The sequence below is a fragment of the Aythya fuligula genome, chromosome 10 (genome assembly GCF_009819795.1).
Source record: "Aythya fuligula isolate bAytFul2 chromosome 10, bAytFul2.pri, whole genome shotgun sequence".
Taxonomy (NCBI): domain Eukaryota; kingdom Metazoa; phylum Chordata; class Aves; order Anseriformes; family Anatidae; genus Aythya; species Aythya fuligula.
The window spans coordinates 6,300,590-6,319,727 of NC_045568.1; the positions used below are offsets into that span (position 1 = coordinate 6,300,590).

Genomic DNA, 19,138 nt, shown 5'->3' on the forward strand with positions numbered 1-19,138 from the left:
ATCTTCCACCACCCTCCTTGATCTTTCTAAAGGACTTCAAGAGCAAGGTAAAAAGCTTGTTCAGGAATTATCAAACACAGGCTTAATGTGGATCCCTTTCTCCAATTTGATGAAACCACTAGCAGATGCAGTTTTAAAGCCTGGAACACACCCATTTTTCCACAACAAATTTTCAGCTTTTCATTGTTTTAGTACTGAAAGAAGTTCCCTCATGTTCTGGGTTATGATACTTTTTTTAACTTTATTTTAAAGCACAATGTTTTTATAGCTTGAGCAATGACCCCCTTTTAATGGGGCACTTACCTGGCCTCTCTGGCTGAATCTTTAAACAGAGCTGTCTTACGAAGTCTAAAGGCAGTTGAATAATTTCCTATTTAAAAAAAAAAAAAAAGTAAATATATGTATTTCAACACAAAGATTAACACCCAGAGTTTGGGAGTCTTAAAATGGAATACCAAAGCTCAACAGACATTAACAGCAGTATACTAAGCTATACGATCAGCAGCTTCTCCCTCAGGTTAACCACCTATATGAAGACCTGCACCTGAGTTCACATACAACACTTTGAAAACAAAATGGAATTTTAACAAATGCATGAAAAAATGTCATTTTTCAGGATGAGTTTAACGTTCATGAAGAAACTTGCATCATTTCCCAAATGAAACAGTCCCACTTCTGGCCGGTGTCTCACTCCCCACCCCTCCAAGGCAGAGTTGTGCCCATCAGGTTCCAACCCCAACTTCCCCACTCGGGTACCTGATGGTCAGTTAACGAGATCTCGCCACCTTGAAGTGCATGGCAAGGAAAGTTACCTCTGAGTGCACACAGATCTAGACAGTTTGTGTGAACCAGATTCCTCCCCTTGTTTTGCAAAGATAGTCTCAAAATCTATCTTTCTCACCTCTCACCTTATACAGGGCCAAGGAATGACCACTTTTTTCAGCAGTAGCTTGAAACAGTTCAAGCCACAGAGTACAATCCAATCACCTCAGCAGCACAAAGCAGGATCTTTGTTCTTAACCAAATGCTTCTTGTGTGTGTAGCTTGCTCAAGAATATCTCTAAACCCTATTAATTGCTTTCAGTGGCATTCAGTGTTCCCGAAAAGACTGTATAGTTTACCATGCATAAGCCATTTATTTTAAGAATAAAACATTTACCCCATGGTGAACATAATTCTCCCCAAAGAACTGCTTCATGACATGTTTTCCAAAGTCTACGATGTTTTGCAGATGGTGTAGTATTTCCTCTGAAGTCTGGAAGAAAGAAACATAGTAATTAAATTATGAAATAATGATAAACACTACTCAAGGATACATACGCGTACTACTCATAGACTTAGCACACCAATTAAGTCAGTACATATTGAAATTAAACGGACACACACAACTTAGGCTACATTTGTTTCCCTGCTGCTCTTTAAGAGGCTGGGATGGCCACAAAAACAGAGAAGATGATTATTCAACTTGAGTTTCAGAGGAAAAAAGGACAGAGAAAATTAAGAAAGTGGAAGTTGGAGAGATCACTCAAGATCTATTATTAGTACTCAACAGCTCAAAGATCTCTAAGTAAAAGCAGAGACGCAGCAAGCCTCCTCACCAAGAGGTTGAGTTCAGGAGAGCCTCTGAGTGCTACAAAATACTTCACCTGGAGGTTCAGAAGAGAATGGCCCAAAAGACTGAGCCAAATCCCAAACCTTTGCACAAACAAAATTTGTTACCTGTCCCAAATGCTGCCCTAGACAATGAAAACTCTTAGTATAGCACCATCATTAATTTTACACTGTGCGTCTATAAGGAAACACCGAAGTTCTTCCACAAGATAAAAACGCCAAGCTAGACAGGAACGAAGCTGTCTGAGTGCCAGCAGCAGGATGGCCACCTCGGCGTGGTCTCACTTGGGCACGCTTCTGCACCTCAGAGAGGCAGCAGAGGGCCCGTGCACGAGAAGCCTTTCAGTATGATCACATCCCCAGTACCTGAGCATACTCTGGTTCTCTGCACACTGTTCTATTGGTACTACAACCTCCAAGCTCCCTTCCTGGATCTTTTTCTGGAAACACTCCTTTGCCTACACTACAGAGCACTGAACCACACAGATGTGCTCCTGGGATTAAGTTACAGTAGAAGAAGAGGAAGTGTAACACTGATGTCCCAGTTAGAAAATCACAGAGGGAAAAAAAAAACATCAACAGGAGAAAAAAAAAAGTTCTGTACTCTGCACTACAGAGCAGAAGAAGAGAAAATAAAATGCTAGGAGGGCTTCACTCAGGTAATGACAAAGACTTGATGGAGAACCAGGGAAAGACAACATCCAGCAGGAATTAATGTGTAAGGAGGATAAAGCAGACCATCACTAACCAGGCAATTTTATTACCTTTATTCTATAATGCCATTACAATAGGTAGATTTTTTTCCACCAGGAGGGGTTACCTAACAAATTTACACCAATTGCATAACTCGGATTATTTTGTTACCATAATTCAGGCCTGCTGAGACTGCACACCAAGTTTAATACTCTTCCCTTAGCAGAATTAATTTTCCAGACTGAAACAGCAATTCACAGCACTGCAATACACCGAGAGGCTGCTACTGGATGTTGCTGCGGTACTCCAGCCTCTCACTTCAGTAGCACTCAGTACTACGCCCTGCTACTTTATTATGGAGCGTGCTACAAAAAAAAAAAAAAACAAATAAAAAATCCTTTGCAGCAAGTAGAAGTCCAATTTTCTCCGAGCACTTGCATTTCTATCATTCTGTAAAGGCCAGGACAGCACTAATTCTTTAACATGCCTGGCATACTGTATGTGGAGCTATTTCTCAGAACAGCTCTCCCTGAACCCTTTTAAGAGAGCCAAAATAAGCTTGGAGCCTCCTCAGAACAGGCAATCTTCCACTGCTTGAGTTTTACAACAAAACACACACCGATGGTGCCTGAGTAACTTTCTCAGCTGCCGTCATCTGGTCTAAAGAAGTGCCTCTAAAAGAAAATAAAGAATAGGCAACAAGATAAGTCAGCAGACCACCCACATGGGTACAAAAAAGCCTATTTTTAAAGCAGCATTGCTCAGCCTGCGTTCTGCAGGAAGGCCAGCACCCATCACGAGTGCTGAGCACACCTACATCCACGAGAGGTGGCTGCCAGCAGCCCAAGCTCCTTTGCTGCTCCCCACACAAGGCAGGGAGCAGCGCTGGGTACGTCCCTGTTCCTCTGCCCTCACCCTGCTTTGACACCTGCCCGCACGCCTTTAACAGCAAGTGTATTGGGAACACTGCAAACAAGAAATAAAAAACAACTAACAAACTACTGGAGCACCACCCTTTAACATTAAAAAAGGCAAAGATGAAAAACTTTGAAGGAGCCACCATTCCGGCCAGTTCGTCTAGCCAAAAATGCCAACTCTCAGAGGTTCCACATAACAGAAAGGCAAACATCCACTCGTGCAAAACACCCGTGTACACTAAAATTAGCAACATGCCATTGAAGTCATTCCACAAGTCCTGATACTTGGCATTCTACTCAATAAATGTAATCCCCAGTTATATTATTCACTATCAGTACTTTTTATTCAAACACTTAATTGTAACAATAAAATTATAATTTGTGATACTATCGCCTTGTTTAACTGCTGAGTTATGTAGTCCCAAATTCATTCCCAAGCAGTATAAATGCAAAACAGCATTTGGACTTTTTTTTTTTTTTTTTATAAAACCTTTTCCAAAGGAGCTAAACAGCAGAGACTGAGATGCACATCTGAATTTTCAGTATGCCTCTTACTAGAAAGTATTTTGCTTCAGCTGGTTCTTTCAGAATTGTTTACACTGGATGAGCTACAACATCACATGCAGAAATTTATCACCCTGGATCCTAACTGATCTTGCACCAGACAGGAATATAAGTTACACCTAAAAAACATTTCTTCTCTATTGCTGTCACATTGCTCTGTCTAAGTTTGTCCCAAAACTCTGCTTCTGCAGGGCCACACTCATTGCTAGATCAGATACAACCCGCAGGAACACCTACTGAGACATCTCTCTATGCTTGGTGGCATTCTGAGCAATTTTATTCACCTGATTATGCAGGAGAAAAAAAATTAAAAAATCAAGAATCTGAGCATTGCTTAAGAAGTAAAAGAACAGCATGCCCAGGCCATTTTCCCTTGTGTTTCACTATTCCAATCCAGAAACCTACGTGCATACCAAAGAAGTTCACAGAAGTATCATCAACTTCAACTCTGAGATACGTAAAGGTGAAGTTACTTCCTAGCTTCCACTGCCATTTCTTCCTGACCTGTCAGTTTTTAAAAACCAATTAGTATGCAAGACTATCTTCAGACTAAATAAATAAATAAATGCTGGTACCTCACGTGTTTTGTTCTTTATTTAAAGAGCCATAGACCACTTTGTATTTAAGCCATTCCCCGCACCTCTCAAGTAACGTGCCAAAAAGACTACTCACCAGGTTAGAGACATGGCAGAATTTGAACCTCCTGCCTCTTTTGCTCTTTTATTTTTTCCCTGGGAGCACTGTGCTGACACTTCATTTTTACCCATCACCTTTGATTCCTGATAGTTTTTTATGCCTTTTAAAGTAAATCTAAGGTAACCCCCTTCAGTTCCTTTCTCAAGCAGAAAAATCTTGTGCCACAGCCCATGAAAACAGAGGCGGTGTCCCACTCTGCTTTCTGCAGCAGCCAGGGCAGTGAAGTCGCTCAGTGACAATGGCCGTTCTTGCAGTATTTCCTGCAGCACCACCGCTCTCCCACAGGTCGATAAGCAACATTAACACTGCCCCCATTGCCACAGACATCCTTACAAAAAGCCATCCCTTCTACACAGTCACTGCCATCTTAAAATTTGATCCCCCCAGAGGTCATGGTCTCAGCAGTCACATAACCTTAGTTACGTAAGAAGATCTCACATTTCTGTTCTGTTGCCAAAACTCCTGAAACACAAGCACATTTCAAAACGTCCCCTTTTTCTTACTCCTGTCAGTTGCCGTTCTTTTGCAGGTTTCCTCTCTCTCCTCAGACAGGTTTTTTTTAACTTACCTGGGGGCTTTTATCACCAGGACGTGTTGAATCTTACCTTATTCTGGTTTGGGGGAGACTTCAAAAACCGCAGCACCACACAGCGCTAAAGAAAGATGGGAAAGAATATTGATTTCATTAGTATTTAAGCACATCAAAGTAAATTGCATCTGAACACCGCAAGGGTCTGATTCCCCAGTCTAGCTCATCTAAAACACTGGGGAAAAAAAAAAAAAAAAAAAAAAAAAAAGCTTTTTAAAGGCTTGATTCACTCAACTTGAAATCAAGTACATCAACTTCTGCTCCCAGATTTGCCACGACCTCCTCTATTGACCTTACCAAGGCAGCCACTCTGTCCTGTCACCAGCTGTAAAAGGGAGAACACTCCCGTAGCTTCTATCTCTGAAAGTCTGCTGTGTCAATTGTGACTGCCCCTAAAGCACAGCATCAAACAAAAATACAGAAAAGCACCCTATCGTTTTTGCCCAAAAAGTCTTTGGAAAAAACTGTGAGACCCAATAAAATATCTGGTTATAACATTTTGTGACACTGAGCTGATTTTAAGCAGATAGCTTTTAGTTAGCAGCAATAGCTACACAGCTCTGCTGATACCGGTACTGAGAATTATTACCAGTGGAAATATCAGGGGTGTATTTTTCATGCTAGTGCATTATTGATTCATTCAACTGATTCTTTACTTGCAAATCCTGGGTGCAGTTGTTGCCATGAGGTTTTTTGTCTGTTATCTTAAATACTTTAAGGATTGAACATCAAAGATACAACATGCCAAATGAAGGGCCAAATCCAGAAGAAAACAGATTTCTTAGGAAGCTGGTGCTACCCTTCACACTTGGAGGATCAGATCAACCAGATCCTAGTGTTCCCCAAACTTCATTCCCTATATGTACCCCTCAAGCCCTTAGACTGCTTACCAGTACTTTCATCAATGCACTATTTACCACCAAAGCGTTAATTGAATAGCAGTCCGTACAGACAAAAAGATGAAAACAACAGCAACAAAAAAACAAAACGAAAGAAACCAAACAAACAAAAAAACAGGCTACAAAATCAAGGAGAGAAAAAAAAAAGCAATACATTAAAGTAGGAAAAAGTAACACATGACACATCAAGAGGCTTCAGATCTTTTGAAGAATGAAGACAAGCTAGAAAAAAAATACTGAATTCAAAGGAAAAACTGCAATTTTTTCTTTTATTAAAAACCAATCCTGCAGTCCTTTCTCTGTAAGCATGTTCAGCATTCAGTTCACAACAAAAGGCATCAGAATATCAAATGGGACTGCCCTTATTATTCAAATAAAGAATTTAAGCAAAATTATTGCATGAAATTTGGTAAATGGTAACAAACATTCCCACCAGAGCCCATTACCACACTGGAGCTAGAGCAAAATCTGGCCAGCTGTTAGAGGCAGCTCAGTGTGAGTGGGAGCAGCAGGGATACAGAAAGCTGCTCACAGAGCACATCGGGCTTTTAACAATAGCTCCATGCTCTAGAAGGGCACTGCATCAAGGCCCAGCAACGTGAGACTCCAGCCTTACACTTACACACCTGCTTAAAGGCAAATACTTCCTTGGCACCCTACCATGAAACAATTGTTTGTTTGTCTTTTAAATCATAACTAAAAGTTGATGCTTGCCAATAAAGAGAGAAGCTGTAAGAGGGGCTGCAAAAATGTGCTGAAAGAAGTCACTGGAGAAGACAAACGCGTGCGTGCATGCACACACAACTTTTGTCTTAACGTATCTTGGGAAAAAATGAGTTGCTGGTCTTGGTCCCCGGGAAGTCAAATGATCATCTGCAGTAATTTTTATTCTCTAAAACAGTTACTCTAGCTATTATTTCAATTTTACTTAAAGAAATCCAAACACTGCTTGCAGTTAAGCCAAAATAACAAAACATGACTGGCATCAATCTAGGCACTTTGGATTCGGCATCATGAAGCCAGGATTAAAAAAATATATATATACATTTATTCTTTCACAGACTGATATTTGATATTGGACTAAAATTGTTTGGAAATATCTTTAAAACTTCTTTCTCTTAAGACCAAGCTACTCTGCAGGCCTCCTGAATGGGGGAGTTTTCACAAGTTAAACACAACTGGGACAACTCTATAATCCTGACACTTCATGCTTTGGGAAAAACTAAAACTAAAACTAAAACTAACCAGAAGTAGTTAGCATCACTGAGGGGTTTTTGACTTTCAGTCTCTTGCTACATTGTTAACAAAATCTGTTTAAGAGATGGTGCCCATGCAAGAAACGGGAAAATTTGCCTAGAACAACATCGACAACAACGCCATGTATTTACGTATTTTACTTCTACTCTACCACCTCAGCTCACACAGCTTTCGAGTAAGCTTCTGTACAAGAACATGAAGAATTGGCCTGTCCAAACATAAAGCCTGGGAAACGCCACCTCAGCTTCTGCCTTTCCAAGTCAGCAGGCTCACATCATTTGTTATTACATTGCTGTTGTTCTAACCAGAACAAGCAAAGTGCTTTTCTATAGAGGCAAAACATTTCTCTGATACCTGGTTCTGCAACTGCCTGGCGTAACAGGAAAAGATTCTGATCTAGTTGGTCACCAACTGGTGTTCACATCTGCAAGGTCTTCTGGTAGGAACCAAACCCCTTGGGGTAACAACTAAGTCCCAAGAGGAACCCCACCCTCCTGCCCCCTCCCTCCACAGCATCCCCTAAGCTGCAGTGCTCGGAACCTCACCGGTGTTTCCGTGAGCACCGTGTGCAATATTACAACACAAAGGTGTTAACCTCTCTGCTGTCAACATACCGCTGTGATGAAGGCATGTGCTGGACAAGCAGAACAATAAACCCCAGAAGAGCTTTAAAGCTGTCTGTATAAATGTCATGAGCTCCCAGTTGTGAATTACCGCGGAAAACACTCTCAAAGACTGGTAACAAATCTTTCCTACACTTAACGCCAAATAACTCCTTGCAATCAATTAGACACACCACCACCACCACCTGCTACTACTTAAGGAGATGAAGGGATGAAGCTGCTCCTCCTACTTTTAGGAAACAATACCTGAAAGCATTGCAGAATTTCTTTATACAATAAAAACTGACTGTTTAATTTAGAGCCTGTAGTGTCAGGCACAAACTGAAGCACAGGAGGTTCCAGCTGAATATGGGAGGTGACAGAGCACCAGGACAGGCTGCCCAGAGAGGCTGTGGAGTCTCCTTCTCTGGAGATCTTCAAACCCCGCCTGGCTGCCATCCTGCACAACGTGCTCTAGGTGATCCTGCCCAGCAGGGGGCTGGACTAGATGATCTTCGGAGGTCCCTTCCAAACCCCAGAAACTTCTTTTCTTCAACCCAAAAAGTTATCAAGAACTTACCCAAAATAGCTCTACAAATGTCAAACTTGCTTCTACCACTGTGGCTATGTAGTGCAACTTAGTCATAGCAGATTTACACCAGCGTTCAGCCGTTACACCTACAAGAAGTGCATTCTACCTAAAGTTCAGTCAAAGGGAGAGGTAGGGGTTAAGTGAAGTTAAACAGCACTGCTACACAAGCCCAACTTGAAGTTACTGATCTGCAAATACTAATAAATGACATTTTCACTGGTACCACAGATGAACTATGGACCTATTCTGCTGATATTTCTGCAGTAGAACAGTTGAACTGCATGCAGTTCATATGCTAGCTAAATTATCCTGACATTTTCTATTGCAAACTCATATTCCACAACCCCTTCGATTCTAACTTTAGGTTGAGGGATTTAAACAGAAAACAATGGTTTTCTGTGCAAAGAATCCACCACGGGAGGGAAGCAGATGGCCAAAGAGGTGTCACTGTCACATCTCAGAGCAGACAGCTGCACAGAGGAGCGCTCCTTCCTCTGAGAACTAATAAAACCCAGTAAAAATGTGTCCTCCGCACTGCCTAGGAATTCCAGTCAAAGCTTATCTTTATGATACTCAACAGATGACATCTTAAAGGTCTCCTCATCCAGGGATGTGGGACATGAGAGATGAACACAAACTAAAAACTGGAAAACTCCATAGCTTTTGAGGGCAGCACACACGGTAATATTGTATAGAAGCGCAGGTTTCCAACTCGGTTTTGTTCTGTATAAGAATGCGGATAAGATCACACAGAACAAAGTGAGGAAAGCTACGTTTCCTGCCACTATGGAGGAAGTTTAGCAATCGCTCACACAAAGCGCAAGGAAGCATTCAAAAATTGGAACAATGTTCTTCTATTTGGCGCAGGAGCCCCCTAAGAACAATTTCATCTCTTCGCATGAATAAAGATTTTCTGCCACAGCACTTGGCTTGACACCATTCAGCATTTTAAGCCATTACTTGGGAGCAAACACCACCCCAGGACTCGCTCCGTGCAGCAGAGCAAGCAGCACCGATCACCTCTTGGTGGCCACCCTCGGGCACGCTGCAGCTGGGTAACGCTGTACACGGCCTGACACCCTAACTGTTAGGAAAAAATAGTCCTTAACGTCTAACAGGGCATCAAATACCTCATGGCTCTGTCCAACAGGTGACTTCTACAAACAGGAACATGAAAACGTGTGCTGAGCTTCCTTCCTCCACACTGCTCCAAACCTGCAGTCAGCACCAGCGGGTACAGCCAGGCACCTGGCAGCTTCGGTGAGCAGGGGGAGCAAGGAGTTTCAGGGGAACATTTACAGGGAGGGGGAAGCAATTAAAAGTCAAAACAGTTAAAATAAAAGGGAAAAGGGACGTTGCTGCTACAACAGGTGTCTCATGCCACACACACAAGACGTTTTCACATCTGCATCTACAGAACCGTCTGAGGCACTAATGTTGTAAGACGAGTTCTGAAGGGTATTTCTGCTTTTCTGTTCTTTCTGCTCTCTTCATTCACTTCCCCTGCCTCGTGTCACCTTCCCCTTCACCTTAGGAAATACACTGCTAAACTGCACTGCACTCAGAGCATCTCCTTGGTGCAGAAACCTGGTAAGGACAAAGTAAATTTAGTAGTCTGGTACAATATGAAATCAAAATTCTGTAACAGACATTGACTCAAGCAGCTGGTTTGGGTCAAAAAAAAAAAAAAAAAAAAAAGCTTTGCAGCTAATCCACTGCTCATTTGTGAATTTAAAGTCTTTCCAACTTCTGATTCTTTTATAATAAAAAGCTCTGTAGACTGCACTCAGGCAGAGTTGGTCCAGCCAGTGATGGTATCAACAGCCACAGTTACACCCACTTAGCCAAAGGATCAGAAGCAAATACAAAACCGTCTTCCTTTTGTGCAGTGATTATAGACGCATATCTAAGTACTAGTTAAACAAGGTTAACACAAGGAACGTACAGTTTCACAGGTTCAAGTGCCACTCAACTCAAACTAGTAATTGCCTCCTATTCCTAAAAACTTAATTGTTGTTTACAGCATGGCACACATCTCTTCTTTTCTTCTCCACTGATGACACACCTCGATCACATACTTGGCTTTTCAGCTGGATTCTGTAGCTGCTTGCTTCGGTAAACTTGGGCAGAAGCTCCTTTGCTCACTCACAGTAAATAAATACATAAATAGTTTTTCAAGTAATTACAACTAGGAAAGAAGGAACAAAGGAATGCATTACATTTAGTCATTAATCTGTTTTCTTGTCCTTTTTCTTAATAGGCAAAAGGAATGCACTTGGGGGTGGGGGGGTTGCTAGACAGTCTATGCTTAGATACACGTACCCCCGAAAGAACACGATGCCAGAGAAACAAGGCCAAAGAAATGCCCTGTAACAGGGGACACGACACAACAGAAGAGGTTTTACTGGTCCTTAACTCCCATTAAAGTTTATGCTGGAATCTTGGTCCAACTTCATCACATGAAAGCTTTTCTTTCTTCAGAAAATTCTACAGAAACAGATGCAAAACTCCTCCCTATGTTACACTGTGTAGCTTTGGTGATTTTTTTTGACCCCTCCAGAGCATGAAATCAATCAGAAATAAGAACGACCATTGGTTTGGAATTTCAGAAGAATCTCCTCAAGGATGCAGAAGTTTTTAAGCTCAAGTCTTAACAAAACTGTGTCTCTCCGAATAGTCAAAATAAAATTCAATGAATGGAAGTTGAGTCTTGCTTCTGATAACTTCTTAGCATGAAAAGGCAAAGCCAGAGTAACTCGACCATTCTTTAATCAGTGAGAGAGGCAGAGAAGGCCACCACTGATAAGGCCAGCGAAAGGCAGGGGAGTATTTCTAATATTTATACCTGCAAGGAACAGCAAAAAGAACCAGAGCAGAAGAGCCAGCAGTCTGCTCTTCAGTGCCTTGAAGTGGAGACGCTCACAGGTATTAATTCACTATTCCACAGACATTAAGACAAAACCACAACAAAACAGAACACAACAAAACCCGCTCCTAGTCAGGGAACTGGAATTTCTCAGGAATGTCTTGGAATTGTGGGGGCAATACTTTACTTACACTACTTTCAAGACAACAAAACAGATTCAGCCAACTCCACGTAGAAAAGCAATGGGATGAAAGGGAAGAACAAAACAGGGCACTCGGGCTCTTGAACGTACACAAAATGCGACCATCTGAAGAAGTGCCTCAAGACGATCCTCTCAACAAGACAGCAACTGATGGTCGGCATCACTCCCTTTTTGCCAAATAAGACCAAGCTGCATCTAGCTCATAATGCTGCCCATAAACTTTTCCCTCTCTTAGCAAAAACTCCTGTGTCTAAACATAAAATCTCCTTAATGGCCCTCTCTCAAAGTAAGCTCATTACAACAAAATTTTCCATTACGATTCAGGTTTTAACTACTCTAACCCAAACAAGCAAAACAACCAGGCAGACTGTTTCATACTTCCAAAGCAGTACTAGGAACAATTACCTAGCCCGATGTGATGCAAAGCACCCCTGCAGACAGAGAATACATTTTATTTCATAGGAAGCAAAACCAGATCAGTGTCCCATACGCAGAAAGGGCCCTTCTGCACATCCTTCACAACCACCGTAAGGCAGCGGCAGTCGCAGTGAAATCAGAACTGAACATCCAGATGCGACAGCCCTCTACTCCCGGCAGCCCCCACAAACCCAGCACAGGGACTGGGAAGGGTATCTGTGAAGGAAGCACTGATGACACTGTGATATCCTTCACCCTTACCCATATAACTTGAAGATTTAAAAAATATTTCAGAGAAGAGCCAGGTATTATTAGCCTACTACAAGCACCAGCTGTAGGAACCTTACGCAAGTTGGATCAGCTGCCTTGACTCCCTCCCTCAGCCTCCTCAGCTCTGCTTCATTTACCTTCTCCATCTGTCATCTCCTTTTTCTATTTAGTAAGCTCCCATATGCTCTGGGGATGGTTTACATATTTACTAACAAACTAAGTCCCTTACCAAACCCCGAAGATATCTGTCAGAGCTGCTAGCACTCCGAGACGAGAAACAGATTATTACTAACAATAAAGGCACCTGCAGACACACACCGCAACCTTCTGCAAACACACATCAAGGTTCCTTTGGACTACCTTACTGAATGCAAAACTTACTGGGAAAAAGACCCCCCTTTTATTATTTTATTTTATCACCTCCAAGTAGTCATCCTGAAATGTAAGCTTAATGTTCAGACGTATTTTAAAAGGAAGCATTAGATTGCCATCATATCCCAGCATTAAAAAAAAAGTCAACTGCAGCGAAGCACAGGAGGAACATAGATACATGAAGCAAAAACTTCAAATATGTTTCAAGCAGCGTTTCAACATTCAAAGGAAATACAAGTCCTTATTTCTAGCGTCACTTACGCTACTTTATAAGAACAATAATTTCCTGAAGCCTTTATGAAAAGAAGCTTTAGTGTCTCTGTAAGAGGAAACAACTGATTAAAAGGCAGAACTACAAATGAGGATTTCCAGCTTACTTCTGAAAAACCAGCTACCTCTACCTCAGCAGAAGGCAGCAGCTTACTAGGAGGTAACTGTCCTACCGCAGTTCCTCAGAACCCTCCCTGCTGCTTGAGAGCAGAGCAAAGGAGGTAAAGAACGGTCAAGCTCCGTCTTTACATCGGAAGCCAAATTTGATGCAGAAGGAGCAACATTCCAATAAAATGCAGAGAATACAAAGCATCTTTTATAAACTGCCTAGCGGTCTGTGATTGCGTTCAGCTGCTTTTCTTTTTTTTTTTTTTTTTTTTTTTTTAATTTAAAACTGTATCTGTACCACAGCACTTCAGGCATCTCTGAGAACACAGCTACAACAAGTAACCAGAGGATTCACCGGATGGCGAATTGTGGCAAGGAAGTTATTGGTAAGGATGGTAAATTGTGGCAAGCAAAGGCTACTAGGATTGAATCAAATACTCAACATTGCCACGTACGGACAAGGACTACGCAATTATTGATTCAATGAACTTGCAGTTTTTGTGTACTTGGGAGAGATCAGTCTGAATGGATCAAGCACCGGCCTCAGGAAGCAAAGGGAAGTGCCAGTTGTATTTCTCACTGGCACCAATGGTACAGAAGGCCTACCCTTGTTCGTTTCCTGGTAGCAGCATTTTGGCAGGTTGCAAGACAGACAAAGGCTTTTTGACCATCATTCAGTTTCAGTTTGGGTTAAGTTAATCACAGCTGTATTAAAAGACACCAGGAAAAGCTTTGCCACCAGAGAAATTTGTCCCACGATACCGTATATCTGCCAAAATTTTAGATTCATCAGAACTACAAAAAGCCAGGAGAACAGAAGCTGGAATATACATTAAGCAAGCAAGCAGCTTCAGTGGTGACGGCGTAACTGGAAACTCTTTGCAGGCGTTCCATCATTAAATGCTGGAGAACTAATTAAAGTAACTCTGTGAAACCATCACTGTGAGAAGAGATGCGCTGACGAGGCCAGGCCCCACCCAAGATCCTTTTTTTTCCTCACGGGGTGAATAGGAACAGAGATGTACTTGCAGTGATTTCAGATTCTCTGCCCCTGTACCGACCGCTCGGGGGGCCGTGTCACTGCGGCATCCTCGATGTCAGCAGCTGGTACAGGGACCAGCCCCCCAGGCAGTGCTTCACAGCACATCACATCACACAGCACGGCGTGTTCCACGGGACACGGGTCTGTGTCAGACCAACCTCTGCCTACAGGCCACCACCCAAAGGCACCGGAAAAAACGTCTGCTTGTTGGCTGCATCCAGGGCTTATCAGCTCATCACTAGCGGAGCTGCTTGTTGGGCATGTGACTTTCCTGTGACCACGTTTTCAATTTTGGTGCTGCACTAACTTTGGATTAACGGGGCGTTACATTCACGTCTTAAATACGCAGGGAATGGGAGAAGCCAAAAAATAAACATAGCCTTAAAAAGACCCTGCGCCACGAACTGAGGCGTGCCTTGTTCTTCTTAGTCTTCACCCACAAGCCAGCTCTGCTCCACACAATCAGTAACAAGTGTGTGCCCAGCCTGCCTGCTCACCCCAGCCTGAACTCCAGGGACCTGATAACATGAGCTTGCACAGAACCAGTTATCAGTGCTTCAGAGAGTGGATCAGAGGGCAGGAGCTGAAGCTAAACTCCCTGGGTCTTAGTTCACAAAGGGCAGACCAGCTTCTGCTCTCCTCTCCAGAAGGACAGGGGACTTCTGTGGCTTTTGTTGCTGTTGGTGTTGTTTTATTTTTAAACCACTCAGATCCTCCTGAAGAAGCAAGGATGAGAGGTTCAGACCCATGCAGGTAGGGACCAGCTTCCTTCCCTCATTCCGAGGCACCACTACACACGAGAAGGGAGAACAAGGCGACACCAAGCACACGAACGCTTCCGCCCTGGCCTCTCGCAATCCCAGCACTTCTGTCTCAGCCCCCATTCACATCCCCTTTGCCACAACCAAATCACCATCCCTCCCCCTGACCTTTACACACAGTAAACACGAACCGAAGAGATACAGAATGAAGGCAGGACAGTTAAAATAAAATTCAGTATCTTAATGATGCTGCTGTTTCATTCACACAAACCTGAGAATGACTGACAACGGATCACAAGCAGGATGATTAATCATGCAAGCACGTCCTGTTTGCAAGGGGCACAGCGCAACAATCAGCATCTAAACACTATTTTAGATACTCCCGTTTTCCAAGAGTTCACCAGCTATCTATACAGGAAAAAAATACATCTGCTTTACTTTCACTGTATCCTAAAGTTTTTGCCTCTTGTTGAAAGGAGAATTGACACACTCAGCAAGCACTCCGAGTTTCTGGCAGACTTCCTCATCTTCCACGTCTTCAAAGATATCACAATTGCATCACTGCTGACCCATTACGCCTTCTGATTCCTATTGTTCAGTGACTGCATATTTTTTTTGAGCTGCCTTTTTCAGAGCTTAAATTTAGACAGGAAACAAAATCATGTGCTTTTTTCTTGTAGTCAGAGTATCTTTTAAAAGTACCTCATATAAAGAGAAAGGAGAGCCACAGAAACGTCCCTCCTGAGTTTGAGGAGGCCGTGATACTTCCAGCATTTTCCTCAGGCTGACGTTTGTTAACGTCTTTTACATTCAATGTGTGTTTAAAACCCAGAAAAGATATATCAAACAAATACAGTATTTTTGATCGTTCTTTCATACGTATAGAAAAATAAACGGTTTTCAGGATTCAGCTCATACAGCTTGTAGTTTTTTCTACATAAATACCACCCTTTAGCCTTGTAGCTCTAAAACCTTTAGATCCATGCAACACCAAGGGCATTTTGGGGCACAGCGGTGGCAGCACTCAGACCCAGTCACAGAACCCCGAAGCCCCGAAGCGGCCCCGAGCGCAGGTCAGGCACGGCCCCAGCTCCTCCGAGGGCCGCTCGGGGCCGAGCCCGGCGCTGTGAGGTGACAGCAGCGCCGTGGGCAGCCTCCGCTTCGCCTCACGATACTGCCGGCAAACGGGCCCGGCTCCGTTTGTTTCTTTACGGAGAAAAACGGAGAAGAAAAACAAAAAAAAAGGTGCGCGGAGGCACGGGGCCGGCGGGACCCGTTCCCCTTCCCCCCCCCCCCCCGAGGGCGCTAGACCCCGCGGACGCCCAGGGGAGCGCGGTCCCTGCCGGGGCTGCCTTCTGTCGCGCCCATATCGCGACACGACAGGCGGGTAACTGCCAGCGCGTCCCCCCAGCCGTCTCCAGGCTGCCACCGCTGCCCCGGTTAAGGAAAGGCCCTGCCCGGCCGCGCACCTGGGGAGGCCCCGGCCCGCCCCCCCCCTTCCCTCCCCTCACGCGGGGCCCGGCGGCGGGGGAGGGGCGCTCGGGCCCCGCCGCGCAAGGGCCGCACCTGGCAGTGCGAGACGACGAGGCTCTGGTTGCCCTCCCCGTGGTACTTCCATTCATTCTCGTCCATCTTCTCCACTTCCATGCCCGGCCCGGGCCGCCCCGCCGCGCCCCGCGGGGACGGTGCCTGCCGCCGGCCCGCCGCCCTCACGCCGCCACCATGGCGGCTGCGCGCCGCCCGCCGCGCGGGAAGGGCCGCCCGCCACCGCCCCGCCCCGCCGCCATCTTCGGGCCGGCCGCCTCAGCGCCCCCGAGCCCGCCCACAGCCTCCGTTGCTCCCTCAGTGTTGTCCCCCCCCCGGGTTTGACTACAAAGAACAAAACTTCAATTGCCATTTAAAATTTACCTCTAACAGCTTACAGTTTTTCCCTTTTCTTTCTTCCTGAGGAAGGTACTCCATAACAGTAACCTTGCAAGCAGGTGTTACCTTCTGATGCCCTCGTATAACAAACACGCTATTTGAGTAGCGCCCAACTACGATTTACACAGTCTTTAAGAAGTTAAAGCAAAGAAGATTATGCTTTTCTTTTTTATATTAAAAAAAAAAAAAAAAGGAAAAGATGAACAGAAGGCTGAAAATAAAACCTTCAAAAATCTGCCAAAAGTCCGTGATTCTTTGTGTTGTGCTGTCACTTAAATAATTTATAATTTATTTCAACTAGATTCTTGAAAAATAAATGGAGTCTAAAGAATACATGTTTCATTTTTGCCAAAAATGTGGATTGATATGCACTTGTCCTTTTATTTAACAATATGCTATAGACTTGTATGAAAAAGGAAATGTGAATACCTGATTCTTTTGGCCATTTAATAAAGACCAAAATAACGTCACAGGAGGAATGTTTAAAGTATGTTTGTCACCTTGCATGTTTGCTAAATTCCATTATGTTGTGTAATAACAAACAGATACATAAAAAAAAAGAGAAAAAAAAAGTGTTATCCCATCTTATCCAAACGTGGTAGAAGAATTTCATTCAAGGTTACATACAAAACTTTCAGTGGAAGCATTATTCCACAATTAATGTACATCAGAGACATAGGATATGAACACTTAATAGGTTTACATGAATAAAGACAAATATGTTGACTTGTAGTGGCAGAAGTAATTTGTCTTAATAGAATCAACTTGTAATACTAGAATTTCTTTAAAGTTTTCATACCTCTAAAAAGTACACGGCTACACAGAAAAATAAAGTAGAAGTTGAGTGCAAGGGTGAAAAAAAAAAAAAAAAACAGTAAAACAAAACAAAAAACAGAAAACACGTAAGCTTTAATGCAATCACTGTCTCCAGCAAGTGACTTCACCTCTTCCTCCCACATATCATGGCACACAATTACCACTTTGCTACATTGCAGGGGGGTTCTGAAAATTCATTGGTGAAACTTTGAAATTAGAGGGACAAAAATTTAATAACATATTTCTCTCTACGTTATCAGCTTTTAAGTGTTACTTATTTTAGATACTATCTACAACACACACAAACTTAAGTATCTTAGGCTTCTGTGCTGTTAATGATGTTAAAGTGTTACTTAACTGGAATTCCTCCAGCATAGTCTTGCGGTATAAGTACAGCTTGTGTAGACATACCTGGATTAGTCTTAATTAGCTACCTTGGGGACTAGCACAGAGCTCAGTGAGCTTCAAAATCCATCTGAGGATCTCAGTAGATAATCATGTGCTTGTGGTATTTTAGTATGTAAATAAGCTATGTTAAAACTGCATCAGGATTGTGTAGGGTAATCATACCTCCAGTTCTGCAGCTTCCCTTAATCCCCTCACCTTTTTCTTTTTGATGGTGTTTGAAAGCACCAGGAGAACACCACAGGCTTAAGAATACATTTCCATTTTCCGGATTCTACAACTGTACCAGGTGGCTCTCTTGAGCTGTGTGTCACAGTTCTTCTTTCCTAGGTCTCTACACTGTCAGGGATACAAAAAACACTAACCTTAAATACAGCCTTTAAATCAGTATACTGAGTATACTGAGGTCACTGTGCAAATAGTCAAACGTGCAAATAGTCTCAATGCAAGATAAATAAAAGACTTTCCTACAAAATAAAATACAAGAACACTGATCATACGACATTCTTATAAGCTAATAAAATACTATCATGTAAAGCTAGTCAAACATTTGCAGCTAGGAGAAGACAGCCTTCCTGCCTCTTTATGTAAAGGCAAACAATACGTTAGCTAATGTAAATTTTCTTCCCAGTTTATTGTCTATCATCCCATGCTTGTAGTAGTATGTTTTTGTTTAAGTTTGGTTTAAACTATGGAACTAACCACCAACTTCACATCTTTAGTTTATTGATCTCAGCTCTCCTGGATTATCCCCGGTACACAGATCTTTCTCAGCCCACCACAACATGACTTCTCTCCCACCAGCAGACTTCAGCTCTCAGCTTTTGTCACGTCCTTTCCCCAGTCATGCCACAGAATTACCAGCGTGGGACTCGCACACATGCAGTCTTTTATATACCTTGTCAATTTACCAAGGAATGAGAATTAAATAGTTAAAAATGGTCTTATTTAGTCTGAGGCTAAAACAAAAGCAGGCAAGTGTTTTGCATTAATATTCTGATGGCTAAGCAAAGTTCATTAAATCCAGGTATCAAGGAAAACAGCATTACTGAGACTCATAATAAAGTCAGATGCCAATAACATAAATGTCTTGTAAGCTTATGAGAAGGATTTTTGTTGTAAGTTGCATCTTGGTTCTGCAGGTCACCAAAAAGAAAGAATTCTGTAAAAAGATTATTCTGTTATTTTTGAAAAAGGATAAACATGACACAGAAGATCCTATCCTGCGACCAAGAAACATCTGCCTGAAGAAATTATTTAAAAATC

The 19,138-nt window shown here is 42.9% G+C and overlaps 1 protein-coding gene across 1 annotated transcript in view; it reads right to left on the reverse strand.

The window, feature by feature from the left end:
- Nucleotides 1-16,426, reverse strand: part of IPPK (inositol-pentakisphosphate 2-kinase) — a 28,393-nt gene extending 11,967 nt beyond the window's left edge. Inside the window, exons 1-4 of the mRNA XM_032193856.1 lie at nt 16,295-16,426; nt 5,087-5,134; nt 1,160-1,255; nt 304-370 (exon numbers count right to left, since the gene is read on the reverse strand). Coding sequence (XP_032049747.1) covers nt 304-370; nt 1,160-1,255; nt 5,087-5,134; nt 16,295-16,375 — 292 coding nt within the window. The 5' untranslated portion in view covers nt 16,376-16,426. The remainder of the gene's footprint in view (nt 1-303; nt 371-1,159; nt 1,256-5,086; nt 5,135-16,294) is intronic.
- Nucleotides 16,427-19,138: the final 2,712 nt, after the last annotated feature.